The following is a 20,015-nucleotide window of genomic DNA, read 5'->3' on the forward strand; positions in this document are numbered from 1 at the left end:
TTTCACTGAAATAGGAAAAAAAAAATCCTAAAGTTTTTATGAAACCACAAAGGACTTCACATAACCAAAGCAAGCTTGAGAAAGGAGCAAAGTGTGGAGGCATCACACTCCCTAGTTTCAGAATGTATTACAGAGCTATAGTAACCAAAACAGTGTGGCATTGGTGTAAAAACAGACAGAAAACCAGTGAAACAATACGTCCATGCACCTGTGGTCACCTGATCTTCAACAAGGGTGCCAAGCATATACAATGAGGACAGATAGTCTCTTCAATACTTCATGTTTAGAGAACTAGGTATCTACATGCAGAAGAATGAAATTGGATCCTTACCTCATGCTACATACGAAAGTCAACTCAAAATGGATCACAGATTTAAGTATAAGACCATGAACTGCAAAAATGAAAAACATAGGAATACAGCTGCTTGATGTTATACTGGGCAATAATTTTTTGGATATGACCCCCAGATCACCAGCAAGAAAAGCAAAATAGCTAAATGGGATTGAATTAAACTAAAAAAGCTTCTACATACATAGCAAAGGAAAACAGCAGAGTGAAAAGGCAGCTTATAAATTAGGGCAAAATATTTATGAACTATGTGTTTGGTAAAGGATTAATAACCACAATAAACAGAAAACTCATGCAACTCAGTAACAATAACAACAAAAGTTAAAAGTGAGCAGAGGACCCAAATAGACATTTCTCAAGATATGCAGCTGGACAAACAAGTGTATGAAAAATTACTAAACTTTGCTAATCATCAGGGAAATGCAGATCAAAACCATAATGAGATATCACCTCACACTGTTAGGTGACTGTTATCAAAAAGAGGAAAAATAATTTTTGGCAAGGATATAGAGAAAAGAGAACATTAGTACACTGTTGGCAGGGATATAAATTGGTACAGCCATTACGGAAAGCAGGATAGAGGTTCCTGAAAAAAAAAAGTGAAACTACCTTATAATTCAGAATCCCACTTCTGGATATATAACTGGAAGAGATATCTGTACTTCCATATTTGTATGTGTGCTCAGTTGCCAAGTAGTGTACAACTCTTTGTGACCCTGTGAATCGTAGCCTACCATGCCCCTGTCCATGGGATTTTCCCAAGTAAGAATACTAGAGCCATTACTTCCTCCGAGGGATCTTCCCGACCCAAGGATCGAACCTACGTCTCCTGGGTCTGCTGCATTGGCAAGGCAGATTCTCTACCCTGAGCCACCTGGGAAGCCCCACTCATGTTTATTGCAGGATTATTCACAATAGCCAAGACATGGCTAGAACGTAAATGTCCATCAAAAGGTGAACGGACAAAGGAAATGTATTTATAGTTAAAAAAAGGAAATCCTGCCATTTGCAGCAAAATGGATAAATGTGAAGGTATTGCAGTAAGTGAAATAAGCAGATGAAGAAAGATGCATACTTATGTGTGCATACTTATATATGCATACTTATATTCTCACTTATATGTGGAATCTAAAAATGTCAGTATCCTAGAAACAGAGTAGAATTATGGTTACCAGGGGCTGGGCTTGTGGCATATGGAGGTTGGTTAAGGGGTACAAGTAAGTTATGGATATCTGATGTGCAACAGTGTGACTGCAATTAATGTTGTATACGTGAAACTCACTCAGAAGGAAGATCCTAAGTGTTCTCATCACATACACCAAAAAGGGTACATGGATATGTTAATTAGCTTGATTTGGTTGATTATTTTATAGTGTATCACTTCAGTTCAGTCAGTCAGTCATGTCCGACTCTTTGTGACCCCATGAACCGCAGCACGCCAGGCCTCCCTGTCCATCACCAGCTCCTGGAGTCTACCCAAACTCATGTCCATTGAATTGGTGATGCTGTCCAACCATCTCATCCTCTGTCGTCCCTTTCTCCTCCTGCCCTCAATCTTTCCCAGCATCAGAGTCTTTTCAAATGAGTCAACTCTTCGCGTCAGGTGGCCAAAGTATTGGAGTTTCAGCTTCAACATCAGTCCTTCCAATGAACATCCAGGACTGGTGTCCTTTAGGATGGACTGGTTGGATTTTATAGTGTATATGTTTATCAGATCAACAAGCCAGGGGGTACTCTTTTGCCCCCTTCTGATGCCTATGTCAGAAGCTTTCTCTATCTCCTTTATACTTTAATAAAACTTTATTACACAAAAGCTCTGAGCGATCCAGCCTCGTCTCTGGCCCCGGATTGAATTCATCTCCTCCATAGGCCAAGAATCCCGCGTCTCATCGTTCAGTAACAACCTTTCATCTTGGGGGCTCGTCCGGGATCCTTCAGGACAAGATACTGAGGCAACTTACTCCGTGCTTACTGAAGCCCCTGGCCCACTTTCTTCCCGATCCGCTTCCGTAATGGGACTGTCTGGAGGAGCCAAAAGATGGGCCCGATAATCTATGTGAGCCTACTTCTGCTGACTCCAGAAATCCTGAGTCTGCCGTTTGATCCTCAAGACAATGCCTTCCTGTCCTGGGCTCACTCCTATGCTGCATTCCACAATCGGTCTAACTGCTGGGTCTGCGGAGCACTCCCCTCTTCATCAGTGGAAGGCGTTCCATGGTGGACATCTCCACTTCAAGGAAAGGACTTTCTCCAAGTCTGCAAGTAACTTCAACAATCGCATGTGATACCTCTTCTTAAACTGATGACATCTAACAACCTTAAGATGGACTGATGTAACTATGGACATAATGTGACTTTTCATTTTGATTTTAACTTGGTTTAATGACTATTTTGCCTTATGTCTGTAACTGTCTAATGGGGTTTTCTAACAGTCTAAAAGCTTTTAATTTACAAATAGTTGTCCAAGCTCCTATGAGTGCCACAGCCTCCTCCAACTATTACTTAGAGCCCCTGGATCAGACATCCTCACTATGAGGATTAGGAGAATATGTTGCCTCACCAATTTAGGGACAACGCCCCTTGTCAGCTCGGAAGCAGTTATGGAATGAGAACGACGCCCCTTTTCCCTAGGCAACATAATTCTCCTAAAAGAAAAGGGGGGAATGAGAGAGTCATTTCCTAGGCAGGTTGATAAGAAGTCTAAGGGTCCCCAAGGAGAGAGAGGTCTGGGATATTCAAGGAGGAAGAAAGGACAAACTTTTACTTTTTTTCCTCTACATTCCTTAGGATTATATAACAATAATGTATCCTGCCTGAGGACAGTCTTTGGATTAAACCCTCTGGCTAATTCTGTTATCTTAAAACATAAATTATGGGAGTAGGTCTGGTCTTTACAAGGATGTATCCTGCCTGAGGACAATCTTTGGGTTAAACCTTCTGGCCAACTCTGTTATCTTAAAATGTAAATTATGGGAGTGGGTCTGGTGAGGTCTTTGCAGCCTCCAGACATTCTTTGGATTCATTGGAGAGTATATAACTCCATTGCTAATACTAGCAAAGGGGGTACTCTTTTGCCCCCTTCTGATGCCTATGTCAGAAGCTTTCTCTATCTCCTTTATACCTTAATAAAACTTTATTACACACACAAAAAAAAAAACAAGCCATAGATCTCAAATATATACAGTTTTTAATCAGCACTATGTGTCAATAAAATTAAGAGAAAAAGGTGGGTTTTTTCCTTTGGTTATTTTCCTCAGCCCTTTGCCTTTTACATATAAATATACGTTAGACCTGTATTTAAGCATAGATAAGTTTTGATGTAAGCCTACTGTGTTGTATATAAGAAGAAAATCATTCTTGTTCTAGGTATATAGTTACATATTCTTTATATGTAAACATTTATCTTTGTTTTTATAGATTGCATGTGATTTAAGTATTTTATTAATAAAACCATACAAGCTTATTTATATTCCTAATTTTTCTTTTATGTTATTCCAGTAGTGCTGCTTGATTCATTAGACTCTGTTGCGGAAGTCAACCTTGATGAACCGGATAGAACAAAAACTGAGCCAAAGGCTCTGCCGGATACGACTGATAATGAAATGATAGGAACAGGTAAGAATGGGAAACTATAGCTAGTCTCTAAACATGTAATATTTTGTGACTAGTTGACTTCATTTCTGGGGAAAATATGATATATAACAATATGTATAATTATATCAATAAGATTTTATATTTTGTATTGAAGTATAGTTGATTTATAAAGGGTTAGTTTCAGGAGTGATTCAGTTATACATGTAGACATAGATACTCACATGTGTGTATATATATTTTTAGACTCTTTTCTGTTATGCGTTATCACAAGATGTTGACTGTAGCTTCCCTGTGCTGTGCAGCGGGCCCTTGCTGTGTATCCATCTTGTACATGGTGTGTGTCTGTTCATCCCAGACTCCTCGTTCATTCCTCCCTCAGTAGCCAGAGTTTGTTTTCTGTGTCCCTGGGTCTGTTTCTGTTTTGTAAAAAAAGTTCATTTGTATCATTTTTTTAGATTCTGCATATAAGTACTCACATACAGTATTTCTCTTTCTCTTTCTGACTGACTTCACTTAGTATGATAATCTCTAAATTCATTTATGCTGCTTTAGATGACATTACTTCATTATTTTTCATGGCTGAGTAGTATTTCAGCACACGTGAACATGCGTGTGTGTGTGTGTGGATATACATCACATCTTTTTTATCCATTCATCTATTGGTAGACACCTGGGATGCTTTCGTGTTTTGAGTCTTGTAAATAGTGGTGCTATGATTATTGGGGTGCATGTATCTTTTTTGAGTTAGAGTGTTCATCTTTTCTGGATACATGCCCAGTAGTTGGGATTGCTCAATAATATGGTAACTCTGTTTTTAGTTTTGTAGGCAACCTCTCTGCTGATTTCCATAGTGGCTTCAGCAGCTTACATTCCCACCAACTGTGTAGGAGGGTTGCCTTTTCTCCACACCATCAGCATTTATTATTTGTAGACTTTTTCATGATGGTCATTCTTCTTCATGGTGGTGTGAGGTGGTGTCACATTCTGGTTTTGACGTGGCGTTTCTCTAACAGCGATATTGCGCATCTCTTCATGTGCCTGTTGGCTGTCTGTGTGGCTCCTTTGCAGAAATGTCTGTTTACGTCTTCTGTTCATTTTTGATTGTGGTTTTTTTTTTTTTCTATTGATCTGTTTGTATATTTTGGAAATTAAGCCCTTGTCAGTTGCATCGTTTGCAAATATCTTCTCCCATTCTATAGGTTTATGGTTTCATTTTGTTTATGGATTCCTTTTGTGCAAAAAGCTTATATGTTTGATTTGGTTCCACTTGCTTATTTTTGCTTTTCTTTGTTTTGCCTTATGAGACCTAAGAAAACATTGATACAATTTATATTAGAGAATGTTTTGCCTGTTCTTTTCCACGAGTTTAATGGTGTCATGTCTTATGTTTAAGTCTTAAGCCATTTTGAGCTTATTTTTGTGTGTGGTGTGAGGGTGTGTTCTAATCTCATTGATTTGCATGAGACCAACCAGCTTTCCTAACACCACTTGTTGAGGAGACTATTTTTTTCTCTGTTGTATAGTCTTGCCTTTGTTGAAAATTAATTGACCACAGGTGTGGGAGTTATTTCTGGGCTTTCTATTCTGTTCCACTTATCCATGGGTCTGTTTTTATGCCAGTACCCGGCTGTTTTGATTACTATAGATTAGTGGTATTGTCTGAAGCCTGGAAGATATGCCTTCAACCTTTCTTTTTTTTCCTCACAGATTTGTTTTAGCAATTTTGTTGTGGTTCCATATAAATTTTAAGATTATTTGTCCTAGTTCTGTGAAAAATGTCATGGGTAATTTGATAGGGATCACATTAAATCTGTAAGTTGCTTTGCGTAGTATGGCTATTTTAACAATATTGTTTCTTCCAATGCAAGAGCATGGAGTAGCTTTCCGTTTCTTTAAATCATTTTTAATTTCCTTCATCGGTATTTTATAGTTCTCAGCATGTAAATCTTTTAGCTCCTTGGTCAGGTTTATTCCTCGGTACTTATTAAATAAGGGTGTCCCTGGTGGCTCAGAGGTTAAAGCACCTGTCTGCAGTGCGGGGGACCTGGGTTCCATCCCTGGGTTGGGAAGATTCCCTGGAGTGGGAAATGGCAACCCACTCCAGTATTCTTGCCTGGAGAATCCCATAGACAGAGGAGCCTGGTGGGCTACAGTCAATGGGGTCGCAAAGAGTTGGACGCGACTGAGCAACTTCACTTTCACTTTATTTATTAAATGCATTATTGAAAGGGATTTTTTTTTTATTTTTCTGATATTTCATGTTAGTGTAAAGAAATGCAACAGAGTTCTATAACCTTGTATCCTGCTACCTTGCTGAATTCATTTATTAGTTCTAATAGTTTTTATGTGGAGTCTTTAGCATTTTCTATATAGAGTATCATGTCATCTGCATGTAATGACAGTTTTACCTCTTTCCTTCCAGTTTGGATCCCTTTTGTTTCTTTTTCTTGTCTCATTGCTATGGCTCAGACTTCCAAAATATGTCAAATAGGAGAGGTGAGAGAGCATCCTTGTCTTGTTCCATATTTCAGTGGGAAGGCTTCCAGCTTTTCACTATTGAGTACTGTGTTGGCTGTGGGTTTGTCATAAATAGCTTTTATTGTGTTGATTTATGTTCTCTCTGTACCCACTATGGTGAGAGTTTTGATCATGAATTAATGTTCAGTTTTATCAGATGCTTTTTCTGCATCTATTGAGATGGTTATATGGTTTGTCTTTTCTTCTGTTGATGTGGTATATGTATCACATTGATTGATTTGTGTATGTTGAACCATCCTTGTCACCTTGGGCGGAATCCAACTTGATCATGGTGTCTGATCCTTTTTATGTACTGTTGGATTCTGTTTGCTAATACTTTGTCAAGGATTTTTGCATCTGTATTCATCAGAGATATTGGCCTGTAATTCTGTTTCTTGGTAGTGACTCTGTCTGGTTTTGGATCAAGGTAATGGCAGCTTCACAGAATGACTGTGGGCGATCCCCCTCCTCTTCAGACCCTTAGAAGATCTGGAGAAGAGTCGGTGCAAATTCTTTCTTGTGTCTTTGTTAGAATTCCCTAGTGAAGGCATCCAACCTGGACTTTTGTTTGTAGGGAGTTTTTTTTTAATTACAGGTTCTATTTCACTTCTAGTAATTGGTCTGTTCACATTATCTGTTTATTCTTGATTCAGTTTTGGTAGGCTGTATCAACAATAAAATTTTCAATCTCACATTTTCTACCTATTTTAACAAGTTAAATAGTCTGAACTTGCTAATGGTGACACTTTATGCCAATAGGCTGAGTAGAGTGTTTTAAAAGAAATACTTGTTATTAAATGCTGTTGATACAAAGTATGGTACTGAGATGAATATTAAATAATTTCCTGTGGCCCCCCCCCCCCGCCCCCCAATTCTGTTAAAGTTGCTATATGTAGGAGGATTAAGACATTGTTATTGTGCTTCTTTCTGGGTAGGAAAAAGCTAGATCACATCCTGAAATTCTGAAATGTATAGGACCATCTAGACTTGACTAAAAGTTGTAGAGACCTTTAAGATAGTGCCTTTTCAAACTTTCTTAAAGCAGTGGAACTGTTACCTACCTCCCAAATGGAATCTTAGGTAGTACTCTCTATATAGATACAAAATGTATTTTACCAGTACAAATATAAATGTTTACATTTGTGACATTTACTTAAAAAGTTAGAACAGTAATGGTCTTTTGAAATTTTTAAAATTAAAAGTTACAGATACTTGTTACATTCTTATATCATCAAATTTCCAGTATGTTTATATATATTTTTATTGTATAATATGAAAATATTTTTGGTTTACCACATAAACAAGTGCAAATGGGATCTTTTCAGCTTGCTTTTGCAAGTCTTAGGTGACAATATGGTCAACTAAATCAACCCAGACACTAGTCAAAAAAAGAGCAATAGAAATGGTAAATCACTAGCCAACTCTGAACATCTGCTTGCATTTTAATTTTACTTTTTATTTCTCTATGGCAGTATAATATACTTTTTATGGCAGTATAATATACTTGTAGTAGAATTCATAGTGCAGTTTGATGAATTTTCAAGTACTGAACACATTCATGTCACTGGCAACCAGATCAATAAACGAAGCATGATCAAAACCTCAAAGTCCACTCACATCTCTTTTTCTAGTCATTGCCATTCTAAGACTCACCACTGTCTTGTTTCCTTTACCTTCATGTTAAAATGTGAATATAACAGTTACAAAGTTAAAACAACAACAAAAAATTGCAACAGAAGTTATCCATCAAAACATTACTCTTTTACTTGTTATTGCCTGACTAAATATTCTGCCATGATGGAAGCGGGTGCTGGGCACATGTTCCTTAGTCATATTACTGTTTTTATTTAAATACTTGTCATATGTGCTCTGGTAGTCTGCTTGCACTGTTTTCAGTAAGTAGATATGGATTCTTTTAAAAGACAAGTGTAGAGCTACAGCTTTTCTGATCAGTGATACATTATAGGAGGTTCATTTATATACAGGATGGCCAGAGAAACTTTTTTCTAAGATATGCATGATAACAAAGCCAGAGGAAAGAGTTATCACTCTGCTCTTCATATTTTAAAATGAAAATTCAAACATCTGTGGAACCCATGATTTTCTCTGAATGAAAATCAGAGCAGTTTGAAAACTTCTGCTGTACATTATAAGAAGACTCAGAAATAAAAAACATTATTGCTGGAAATAGAAACTCTAATATGATCTGGGAAATTATGTAAAATTAAGAATTTTTGGTCTTATTTCTTAAACATTCTTGATTCTGAAATAATTTGGTGAGTCAGTTACTAGAAGAGTAGAGTGTGACCTTACTGTCTTTGGTCTTGGACTCATATTTCCAGCCTTGCCAGTTACCAGCTGGGTGACAATGGACAATTAGTGCATCAAAGCCTGTTTGCTCTTCTTTAAAATGACATCATTTGATGATCAATTGAGATTGTGTAGTGCCTAGCATACTGTTGCAGTTCAACAAGGAGGAGCAGCTCTGTGGTTCTCGTCACTTTCTATTTCAGGACTGTTAATGGTCAAACTATAATAAAGAACCTGAAGGCATAAATACCTTTTGGCTATGAAGTATTAAATTTACCTACTGTTTACAAAAGTACACTGGAAAATTTTCAAATCAGAGTCTGAGCTTGGATTAAGAACTGAACGTATCAGCAGCTTTGTTTGTTTACCATGCGTCTTCCAGCCTTAAGCAGGCTCGGTTTAGGTGATACATTGTCAAAGATCTTTATCTCTTTTTATTTTGATAATACTGTTCCTGAAACTTGTGCTTTACTGTCTTAAAAAGGTTGGAAACTGTAAAATGATGGTCAGATCTCGCCTTTTGCTTGTTGTCCTCTGTCTCAAGGGCAGGGGCCACGTCGTGCCGTGGTCACGTGACTGCAGCAGCCACAGGAGGACGGTGTTGGTTCACAGCCACACCCCTGCCTCTGCCCAGCAGGATCTGACACTTCCCTGCCTCTTGAAGTAGAAAATACAGTGGGTGTTTGACTTGTGGTAATACATAAAATACATGCAAGAAGTCAGCCCTTTTCTCTCTTTAAAATGCATAAAAAGGTTTTAACATAGAAAGGACCTGAGAAAATATTCGAAGAGATGATAGCTGAGAACTTCCCAAACAAGGAAAGGAAACAGTCAGCCAAGTCCAGGAAGCACAGAGGATTCCCAGGCAGGATAAACCCAAGGAGAAACATACCAAGACACACACTAATCAAACTGATACAAATTAAAGACAGAGGTAGACTATTAAAAGCAATAAGGGAAAAATGACAAATAACATGCAAGGGAGCTCCCATTAGGCTATCAACTGATTCCTCAACAGAAACTCTACAAGCCAGAAGGGAATGGCATGATATATTTAAAGTGATGAAAGGGAAGAACCTACAACCGAGAAAACCCAGGAAGACTCCTTCGGGTTTGATGGAGAAATCAAAAGCTTTCCAGATAGGCACAAGTTAAGACAATTCAGCACCACCAAACCAGCTTTACAACAAGTGCTAAAGGAACTTCTTTAGGCAAGAAACACAAGAGAAGGAAGAGACCTACAGAAAGTAAACCCAAAACAATTAAGAAAATGGTAATAGGGTCATACATATCAGTAACTACCGTAAATGTCAATAGATTAAATGCACCAACCAAAAGACGTAGACTGACTGGGTGCATGAAAACATCTGCGTGTATGCACCTCCACTTACCACATCACTCTGCTTGACACACCCCCATTGTATGTAATTATTTTATTTTGTCAAGTTAATCATGTTCCCATTATGGCTTGCAATTGCAATTATCTTTTGTTTTTTGTTTGGCTATTGATTGTGAAAACTGATAAACATCTTTTACTCTTGTGATTATGTAACTATTAATACCATTGTATCATAATTGGTCAATAGAAAAATAATAGAACTCTTTATCACCAAAAATAGGATCTAATAGAAAAACCTGTAATCACTTTTTAAAATCCAGATGCATATCAGAATTATCTTGAAGTTTTTTGAAAAAAATACAAATGCTCAAGTATTACTCTTTTTCTCCAGAGCTCCAGATATGTTTCTGATGAGCAGTCATGTTTAAAAACAACATGATGATCTTTTACTTTTATCTAGTATGTTTCACTTTTTCTATTTCACATTCAGTGCTCCCATTTCATTTAGTTTATGTTCTCCAATTTCTCCATCTTTTTGTTTTTTATGTTCTTTCTCAAGCCTTTATCAAGTATAGTAGAAAAGCTTTTGTATACATATATATAAATACATATAATGTATATATTTTAAAAAACTCATGAATTTTTGCCTAACTAAAAAAATTGTGACATTTTGATTCCACTTGTTTGACTTAGTATGAATAGAATGCTAGATTTCTAATTAAAGGTCTTCCCTGGTGGCTCAGATGGTAAAGAATCTGCCTGCAGTGTGGAAGACCTGGGTTCAATCCCTGGGTTAGGAAGATCCCCAGTATTCTTGCCTGGAGAATCTCCCAGGACAGAGGAGCCTGTCGGGCTACAGTCCATGGGGTCGTAAAGACAGAGAGACTGGTGGTCTACAGTCCATGGGGTCACAGAGAGTCTAAAAAATAGATAAACGCAAAAAGCAACAAAAGTTTACTGTATAACACAGGGAACTATAGTGAATATCTTGTAATAATCTATGATGGAAAATAATTTCAAAAATAATATGTGTGTTTGCATAACTGAATCACCTTGCTGTGCATCTGAAACACTGTAAGTCAACTATAGTTCAACAAAATATATATATATTCAAAAAAGGTCAACATCTATGACCCTGAAATTATTTTTAATATCAGTTGGATTAATGATTCAAATTAGGAGACAAGTACCTTTCCCTTGCTCTGTTTTCTGAGCAGCACCTAGTGCTTCTCCATCTTGCATTTCTAATTTTTAACTTTTAGGTAATTTGCTTTTCCACATGTTTGCTCAGCTGTTACTTTAAGCCAAAACCACTTCTTTCTGGCACCTCATGCCTGTTAAATTAAGTGTGAGCTCTCAGTACTGTGATGCTGTTTCCCTTTGGGATCATTTCTTTCATGCATACTCACCAGATACTTAAGCATCCAGGTGTTTCTCTAGAGGAGGCAAAATGTCTTCTGCCTTTTTCATTTCTTCATAAAAATTAATTCTCTTCTCCTTTTGAGTCTGATAGATGGTTTGGGGGAAAAAATATGCTAACTTTAGCAGGCAAGATTGTTTTCCTCAAGTCGTGCTGGACATCCCTGCCACTTAACTGTTAGTGATTCCAAACTGGTGGTATCCCCCGCTTTTTAAATGTGTTTATCTATTTATTTACTTGGCGGCATTGGGTCTTAGCTGCAGCCTGTGGGATCTTCCGTGGTGGCGTACAGATTCTCTGGCTGTGGCGCACAGGCTCTGGAGTACGCAGGCTTCAGTAGTTAGAGCACTCAGCTTCTCTAGTTGTGGCACATGGGCTTGGTTGCCCTGCAGCATGTGGGGTCTTAGTTCCCCGACCAGGGATCAAACCTGCACCCCTTGCATTGCAAGGTGGATTCTTGACCACTGGACCTCCAGGGAAGTCTCCTTCACTTTTTTGTTTTTAGTTTATTTAAGCAAATTTATTCCATATTGGGCAGGCTCCAAACAGCAGTGGTGCCCTGATGACCTGAAGCAGCAGATGCAAAGCTATTCCATTGTGAGGCATTCTTACGTAATCACATGTGGTACTTGGCGCCCTCTTACATTGAGTTGAAACTAGTTCCTCAGAATTTTATACTGTGTAATTTACAGATTATATAGACAAAGAGGAAGCTGTACATATGCTCTTTTATTTTTAGGCATTAATTAATAGTCACAGTTATCAAGAGAACAAGAGTCTGATCACCCTATTTCTCTTGTTCTACTCTTCTATGATGCTTTTATTCTTCTAATTTTGAAAATTCTGTTCATAATGAAAAGTACAAAATGAGTAAGAAAATAGTCAGAAAAATCTTAGATCATCATTGTCATTAGATTCTTTGAATTCTTTTCTCCAGAGTTTATCAGTTGGTGGGAAGAGAAGGAGGTTAATAGGGACGGAAAAGTGAACCGTGACAGAGGTTCTCTGTTGGGGATAACTGATCACGCCACAGCCAAAGTAGCAGATACTGGGAGCAGAACAGATTTTGTCGGGGAATGTAACTAATTTACTTGAGGATGTATTAGATGTGATTTGCTTATAGAAAAGTCTACATGTCTGTTAGGAAGTTCAGTGTTCAGAAAAGAGACAGAAGATAGATTAAACGGAAGACAGGTTTGGGAGTCAAATGTTTATGGGCAGTTACTAAGCAAAGGGTGTTAGTGAAATTATCCATCACCGCCCCCCCCCACCCCCATAAAAAAGAGAAGTTTGAAAATAGAGAGCTGAAGATGGAGCCCTGAGATGAGCTATTTACCACAGAAGGTGGGAAAGCAGCCATCAGAGCAGTGAGAAGAACAAGAAGACGTCATCAGAAGACACAGCCCCCAGGAAAAGAGCAGGGTCACATGTCTCACAGGGCAGAGAAAAACTTTCAGGCTGAAGAAAGTTAAAGGCTGGGTTTGTCTACTAGGAAGTTATTATTATTATTATTTTTTTTTTTATTATAGCAGCTTTAGCAGGGTTTTGAAACACACTGGACTGCAAAGTTAGAGGACTGAATTTCAGTTGAAGAAATAAAGAATACTAGATGGCTGGTGGCTCCGGAAAGCAGAGAGAGAGAAAGGTCGGGGGGGAGGGCGTGTGGAGCAGAGGAGAGGCAGAATCTTTGAAAACTTTTTGTGTTTGAGAAATTTAGGAGTAGTTTTCTCCAGCGCAGAGAGGTTGTATAGGGATAGTGGGCAGAGATGGTTTCACAGGTAGCCTGTCGGAACACAGTTCAGCCTGCTGAAAGAGTCCCCGGGCCTGCTGAGATTGCACGCCGGCAGGCTGTGGCTGCCCGTTACTGAGGTCTATATTTCACTGTGTCATATCGGCATTGTCCTACAGCTTAACAGATGAACGGAGAACTTAGTGTTTTATGTTTCTCATGTATTTGTGCGGTTATGCTAGAGATTACGTTTATCTCAACAGGTATTTCTTACGGACAAAGCAACAGTGACATTGAAGCTTTACATCAGGCTTATTGTCACATAGCCCGTTCTTTGGGAGATGCAGATGAACAAAGAACTGAGAGCAATGCAGCAGAAAATACCAAGAGCTCAACAAAAGATCATCCTCAAGAAAATGAAGGCTCCTCTAAAAACATCTCTACTACAGAGTCGGGTAAAAGCGTCTTTGTTTGAGCCTCTCTGAGCTGTTTTCAGTATGTATAATTTAAATACAATTGGCTATAGTAGTGATTTCTCAATATCTGAATTTAAAAGTTTGTTTAAATAAATCTGGGAATTACCCTTTTAACTATAAAGTTAGCATCGAAAATAGGTTAAAATTTTAATTCCTCCACTAATATGCTTTGACCAAATTAAGAAATCTCTTGAATATTTTCACTTTTTTTAATACTTTTCCATGAACATATAGTAATGTTATTTTATTTTAATGGAGAACAGTTTTGGGGAATCAACTAAATACATAATGTTTGTGGATATACCCATACACATATACTTAGAAAGAGGGAAAGAAAGTAGATATATATTTCAAATATAAATACCAAAGATTTTTTTGGTACAAATAAGTTTACAGTGGGAACCTGGGATTATTATATGTATCATTTTGTTAACTATGTCAATCAGAGAAAATGTGATTTTGGTGGTATTAGATGTTAAATTAAGCAATTTACATAACATTTTTGGTTGCTGTTTTAACTTTTCTTCCCTCAGATCTGCCCACAGTAGAGGAGCTGATGAAGCCTATCAGAATAGAGTCCTTTGGGGTCAGTGGTTTTGATTTACAATCCGTCAGGTATGAGTTTCTTGGAATGGGTTGTGTAGGTTGTTTGTTTATTGTTTTGTCACTGCAAACTTCTAGAATCATTTGTTCTACCTAACGATTCCTAGTGAATAATTAAAGGTAGCTGGTATGAGTCCTGTTTTCTTTTCCTATTAATCTTTACTCAGTTTATCATAATTCATCTAGTTCTAAAATAAAAAAATAAACAATTGCTGCTAAAAACTTGCTGCCCTTAGGTGGGTGGTCCTAAAGATTTTCACTGAAAAATAAAATCCCTTCAGCTCTAAATAGTTCAGGGACAGCTGATTCGAACACTGAGCGTGAACATGAATTTTATTCTTTGTGTGAGTCATCTACTCGCTTCCTTATAAACCAGTAAATTCTGCACTTAGTCACAGACTAGCCGTCATCTCCCAGGGTGAGATCTTGGGTCACAAGAGAAATGGGCTTCACAAAAATCTCCAGCGCCAGTACGTTTTAATGACAGCTTACAGGACCTGGCTGTCATCCACCAGCACAGAGAATCATATCAGTCACCTTGTCGTAGGACAGCTTGGCACGCATGCAGCACCAAGAGTGTCGCATCCGTTATCTCGTGAGATCTTCGTAACAAATAGGTCAGCATCTTTATCCCCGCCGTTCAAGTGATGCATGCGAGGTAAGCAGACTTAACTGGTAGAGCTCTCACGGGAACCAGGCCATGATGACAATAACAGCTAACATTTTAATCACATGCTTACTGTGGACCCGGTGCTGTGCAAAGCTCTTTACCTATCAGACTTTATTTAATCTTACAGCGATTCCATGAAGTCTGTTCTATTATCATCCTCATTTCATAGATTAGAAACTGGGGCTTACGGGAGGGGGGAGGGGGGATCGGGATGGGGAATATGTGTAAATCTATTGCTGATTCATGTCAATGTATGACAAAACCCACTGAAAAAATAAATAAATTAATTAAAAAAAAAAAAAAAAAGAAACTGGGGCTTAAAGAGGTTAAATCAATTTCTCCAGATCATATGGCCATGACCCAGGAACACACTCAGATTGTCAGATTTTATCTCCATAAAATATTTCTGTGAAAAGCCTGTCATCTGTTCATGTATTCACTTGTTCATTTGTGTTTTAACAGACAAGTTTTTCAGCCCCTCTTTGAACTCCATCTTCATCATGTAAATCCACTTGCAGTGATTTCTTGGTCTTTTTCCTACGTTTGTGCTAGTTGAGACAATTCAGTGTAGTTTATACTAAAACTTGTCTGGTTTTGTTGCTAAGCCGTGTCCAACTCTTGTGGCTCAGTGGACGGTAGCCTGCCAGGCTCCTCTGTCAATGGGATTTTTCAGACAAGAATATGGAGTGGGTTGCCATTTCCTCCTCCAGGGGATTTTCCCTACCCTGGGTTGAACCCTGGTCTCCTGCAAAGCAGGCAGATTCTTTACCAACTGGGCTATTAAGGAAGCCCATCTACTTGAATACTAAGTCTAGATTCTTCCACTGATAGGCAGTGCTAGTTAATAGTTTTAAAAGGCAGTTGTGCTCACATAATCGTTGCTGTTTTGGGCTATGCTAGTGTTACTGAAGAGTTTTTTTTTGTTTGTTTTTTTACACATCTTGTGTCTTTGTTGGCTTCAGTTCAGTGAAGTCGCTCAGTTGTGTCCAACTCTGTTGTGACTCCATGGACTGCAGCATGCCAGGTCTTCCTCTCCATCATCAACTCCCAGAGTTGACCCAAATTCATGTCCGTTGAGTCAGTGATGCCATCCAACCATCTCATCCTCTGTCGTCCCCTTTACCTCCTGCCTTCAATCTTTCCCACCATCAGGGTCCTTTCAAATGAGTCAGCTCTTCGCATCAGGTGGCCAAAGTATTGGAGTTTCAGCTTCAACATCAGTCCTTCCAATGAACCCCCAGGACTGATCTCCTTTAGGATAGACTGGTTGGATCTCCTTGCACTCCAAGGGACTCTCAAGACTCTTCTCCAACACCACAGTTCAGAAGCATCAATTCTTTGGCAGTCAGCTTTCTTTATACTCCAACTCTCACATTCATACATGTATGCTGGAAAAACCATAGCCTTGACTAGACGGACCTTTGTTGGCAAAGTAATGTCTCTGCTTTTTAATATGCTGTCTAGGTTGGTTATAACTTTCATTCCAAGGAGTAAGCGTGTTTTAATTTCATGACTGCATTCACCATCTGCAGTGATTTTGGAGCCCCCAAAAATAAAGTCTGCCAGTTTCCACTAATTCCCCATCTATTTGCCATGAAGTGATGGGACCAGATGCCTTGATCTTAGTTTTCTGAATGTTGAGCTTTAAGCCAACTTTTTCACTCTCCTCTTTCACTTTCATCAAGAGGCTTTTCAGTTCTTCACTTTCTGCTATAAGGGTGGTGCCATCTGCATATCTGAGGTTATTGATATTTCTCCCGGCAATCTTGATTCCAGCTTGTGTTTCATCCAGCCCAGCGTTTCTCATGATGTACTCTGTATATAAAGTAAATAAGAAGGGTGTCAATATACAGCCTTGACGTACTCCTTTTCCTATTTGGAACCAGTCTGTTGTTCCATGTGCAGTTCTAACTATTGCTTCCTGACCTGCATACAGATTTCTCAAGAGGCAGGTCAGGCGGTCTGGTATTCCCATCTCTTTCAGAATTTTCCACAATTTATTGTGGATCCACAGAGTCAAAGGCTTTGGCATAGTCAATAAAGCAGAAATAGATGTTTTTATGGAACTCTCTTTTTTTTTTTAATTTATTTTTATTAGTTGGAGGCTAATTACTTTACAATATTGTAGTGGTTTTTGTCATACATTGACATGAATCAGCCATGGATTTACATGTATTCCTCATCCCGATCCCCCCTCCCACCTCCCTCTCCACCCAGTTCCTCTGGGTCTTCCCAGTGCACCAGGCCCGAGCACTTGTCTGATGCATCCAGCCTGGGCTGGTGATCTGTTTCACACTTGATAATATACATGTTTCGATGCTGTTCTCTTGAAACATCCCACCCTCGCCTTCTCCCACAGAGTCCAAAAGTCTGTTCTGTACATCTGTGTCTCTTTTTCTGTTTTGCATATAGGGTTATCATTACCATCTTTCTAAATTCCATATATATGTGTTAGTATACTATATTGGTCTTTATCTTTCTGGCTTACTTCACTCTGTATAATGGGCTCCAGTTTCATCCATCTCATTAGAACTGATTTTTGATGATCCAGCGGATGTCAGCAATTTGATCTTGGCTCCTCTGCCTTTTCTAAATCCAGCTTGAACATCTGGAATTTCATGGTTCATGTATTGCTGAAGCCTGGCTTGGAGAATGTTGAGCATCACGTTCCTAGTGTGTGAGATGAGTGCAATTGTGCGGTAGTTTGAGGATTCTTTGGCATTGCCTTTCTTTGGGATTGGAATGAAAACGGACCTTTTCCAGTCCTGTGGCCACTGCTGAGTTTTCCAAATTTGCTGGCATATTGAGTGCAGCACTTTCACAGCATCATCTTTTAGGATTTGAAATAGCTCAACTGGAATTCCATCCCCTCCACTAGCTTTGTTCATAGTGATGCTTCCTAAGGCCCACTTGACTTCACATTCCAGGATGTCTGGCTCTAGGTAGCATCATTTTAGTAATGTGGATTCTAGTATGGATTTTTGCATTTGTGTTTAAGAGCTGAAAACAAGTGTACTTACATTAAGGGCATAACAATAATCATAGAAATGTCAGTAGTATAAACCCTAGTATACTTATCAAAAAACATTTTATAGTAAACTAGGATAAGTAATTCTAGCTGCTGTAACAACAGAAAAAAATCCCTTGAAATTTTAACAGTTTAGCACCATCAAAAGTGTATTTCTTGCCCACATCATAATTCCATGTATCTCAGTGGAGTTGGGGTGGGACTCTGGTCCACATAGTCAGTTTAGGGACCCAGGCTGTTTCAGTCATCAACACACAGCTTTAAGGTTCTCATGACTTCATGTAGAGAGTCTATAAGGAGAGAAAAAAGATGGTTTAGCATACTTCCTTTTAACTGCCTCAACAGAAATGTTACATCACTTCAGTCTATGTTCTATTGGTAAGAACCAGCACCTCTAGCCAACAAGATCCAAAAGGAATGGAAAATGGTTTGCTTTTGTACCCAGAAAGAAAGTCAGTGCATTTGGTAGGCATCTAGCCTATCTCCACCAGAATCTCCACTTCTGTCAAATATCCATTCCACTCTTCTTCATACAAAGACGTATTTCACACAAAGACCTACTCAGCTCCTCCCCAAAGCAAACAGCCAGAAGTCCTATTTAAGACTGTATTCATCTGAAAGGCCAGAATTTCTAGGTGAAGCACAGTTCTCTTCATCAGGTTTGAATATAACTCCTCATTATCCGCTAATCAATGAATTAAAAAGACAAGTTCATACTTCCTTACGCACACCCCTCCCATTCAGAAAGGAAAAGTATGAGAAGAAAGTAATAGCCATCAGTAATGCAACTCTGAAATCCACTGAAAGACCTCATAAGGAATTTTCCTTAATTACGCCATGATTCTGCTCTTAAGGAGGAACTACCAAGTAACTATTGTTTCATATAGCTCTTGGTTCCAATCCTTGAAGAATTTGTCTTGTATTTTATCACCGTTGGCTTCAACTGAAGTGGTTTTCAGGGGGAAGGTATGCCCTTGGAGGAGGTGATCATTTCTCCATCTGCTTTCTGCCTGCAGGTGGTTTTAAGGCTCCCAAACAAGTCTCTAGCCTTTTTCTTTTTTTGAGAAGAGTTGTGGTTTCTTTGTCATTACAGTTCCTTCAGAAAGTTTATTAGGCTTCTGATGTACTTGGTTCCAGTTAGTCCCATGTGCCAGTAACTACACTTAACGTTCTTTGCTAGACAAAGGCTTTAAGTCTGTCTTATGTCTGCTTCCTTATTTCCTCTGTTTTTTTCTCTCTCAGTTGCAGCTGTCTGAATATATTATTAGGAACAGTAACCTTAAGTTTGAAGATGACACTTAGAATAATATTATATTTGCCAAGGGACTGCGTCACTCTTTTCAACCAAAAAGTCTCATTGGTATCTTGCTTTTTCATAGCATTTTGTAATGCTGAATCTTACTGTTTGAGTTTAGACACTGAGAGTGAACCTAAGACACCTTAAATGCCCAGACTTTGTTCCCTCTGATTTCTTCTTAACAAACCAACCCATTCTATCTTGAAATTATTTTTTTCTCATAATATCTTGTCAAAAGTAGCTAGTGGTAGCTGGCACTTAAAAACTGCCTGTTCTCTCCTACTATTTTCTTAGTACCCTAGACTGGGTAGCTATGTGGTCTGCCTTATAAACTATTGTAGGTGACAGTTTAGCAAATGTTCTGTTACCATAAAGCATGGGTTGTTACCTCTCCAGCCTCTGTATCAATTTCCTTGCCACCTAAAACCCACCTACTAAGCCTCACATTTTAGATTCTTGTCATTGTAGCACTCACATTCTAAAGACAAGAACTAGTGTGTGGCCCCATTTAGACTGAAGGCAGTGATGAAATGTAGTTCAGTCGGTTCACAGCAAGAAAGGGGAACGATTATGATAATAATCAGATTCTGCTACCGTTAAGACGGAAAGAACTGTTACCGACATGCTTTCTGATTATTCCAGCTACTTCAAGTATTTCTAACAATTATTAAGAAGCCAATTTA

At 38.6% G+C, this 20,015-nt stretch overlaps 1 protein-coding gene across 4 annotated transcripts in view; it reads left to right on the forward strand.

Annotated features, from left to right (window-relative positions):
* CEP162 (centrosomal protein 162) overlaps positions 1-20,015 on the forward strand; it is a 108,170-nt gene that overhangs the window by 30,101 nt on the left and 58,054 nt on the right. For 3 of the 4 annotated variants that reach the window (XM_043888200.1, XM_043888197.1, XM_043888198.1), the window contains exons 9-11: positions 3,848-3,964; positions 13,522-13,713; positions 14,268-14,349. In XM_043888200.1, coding sequence (XP_043744135.1) covers positions 3,848-3,964; positions 13,522-13,713; positions 14,268-14,349 — 391 coding nt within the window. The remainder of the gene's footprint in view (positions 1-3,847; positions 3,965-13,521; positions 13,714-14,267; positions 14,350-20,015) is intronic. The other variant, XM_043888199.1, reaches the window with a different exon arrangement.

This window comes from Cervus elaphus, chromosome 26 (assembly GCF_910594005.1).
Source record: "Cervus elaphus chromosome 26, mCerEla1.1, whole genome shotgun sequence".
Taxonomy (NCBI): Eukaryota; Metazoa; Chordata; class Mammalia; order Artiodactyla; family Cervidae; genus Cervus; species Cervus elaphus.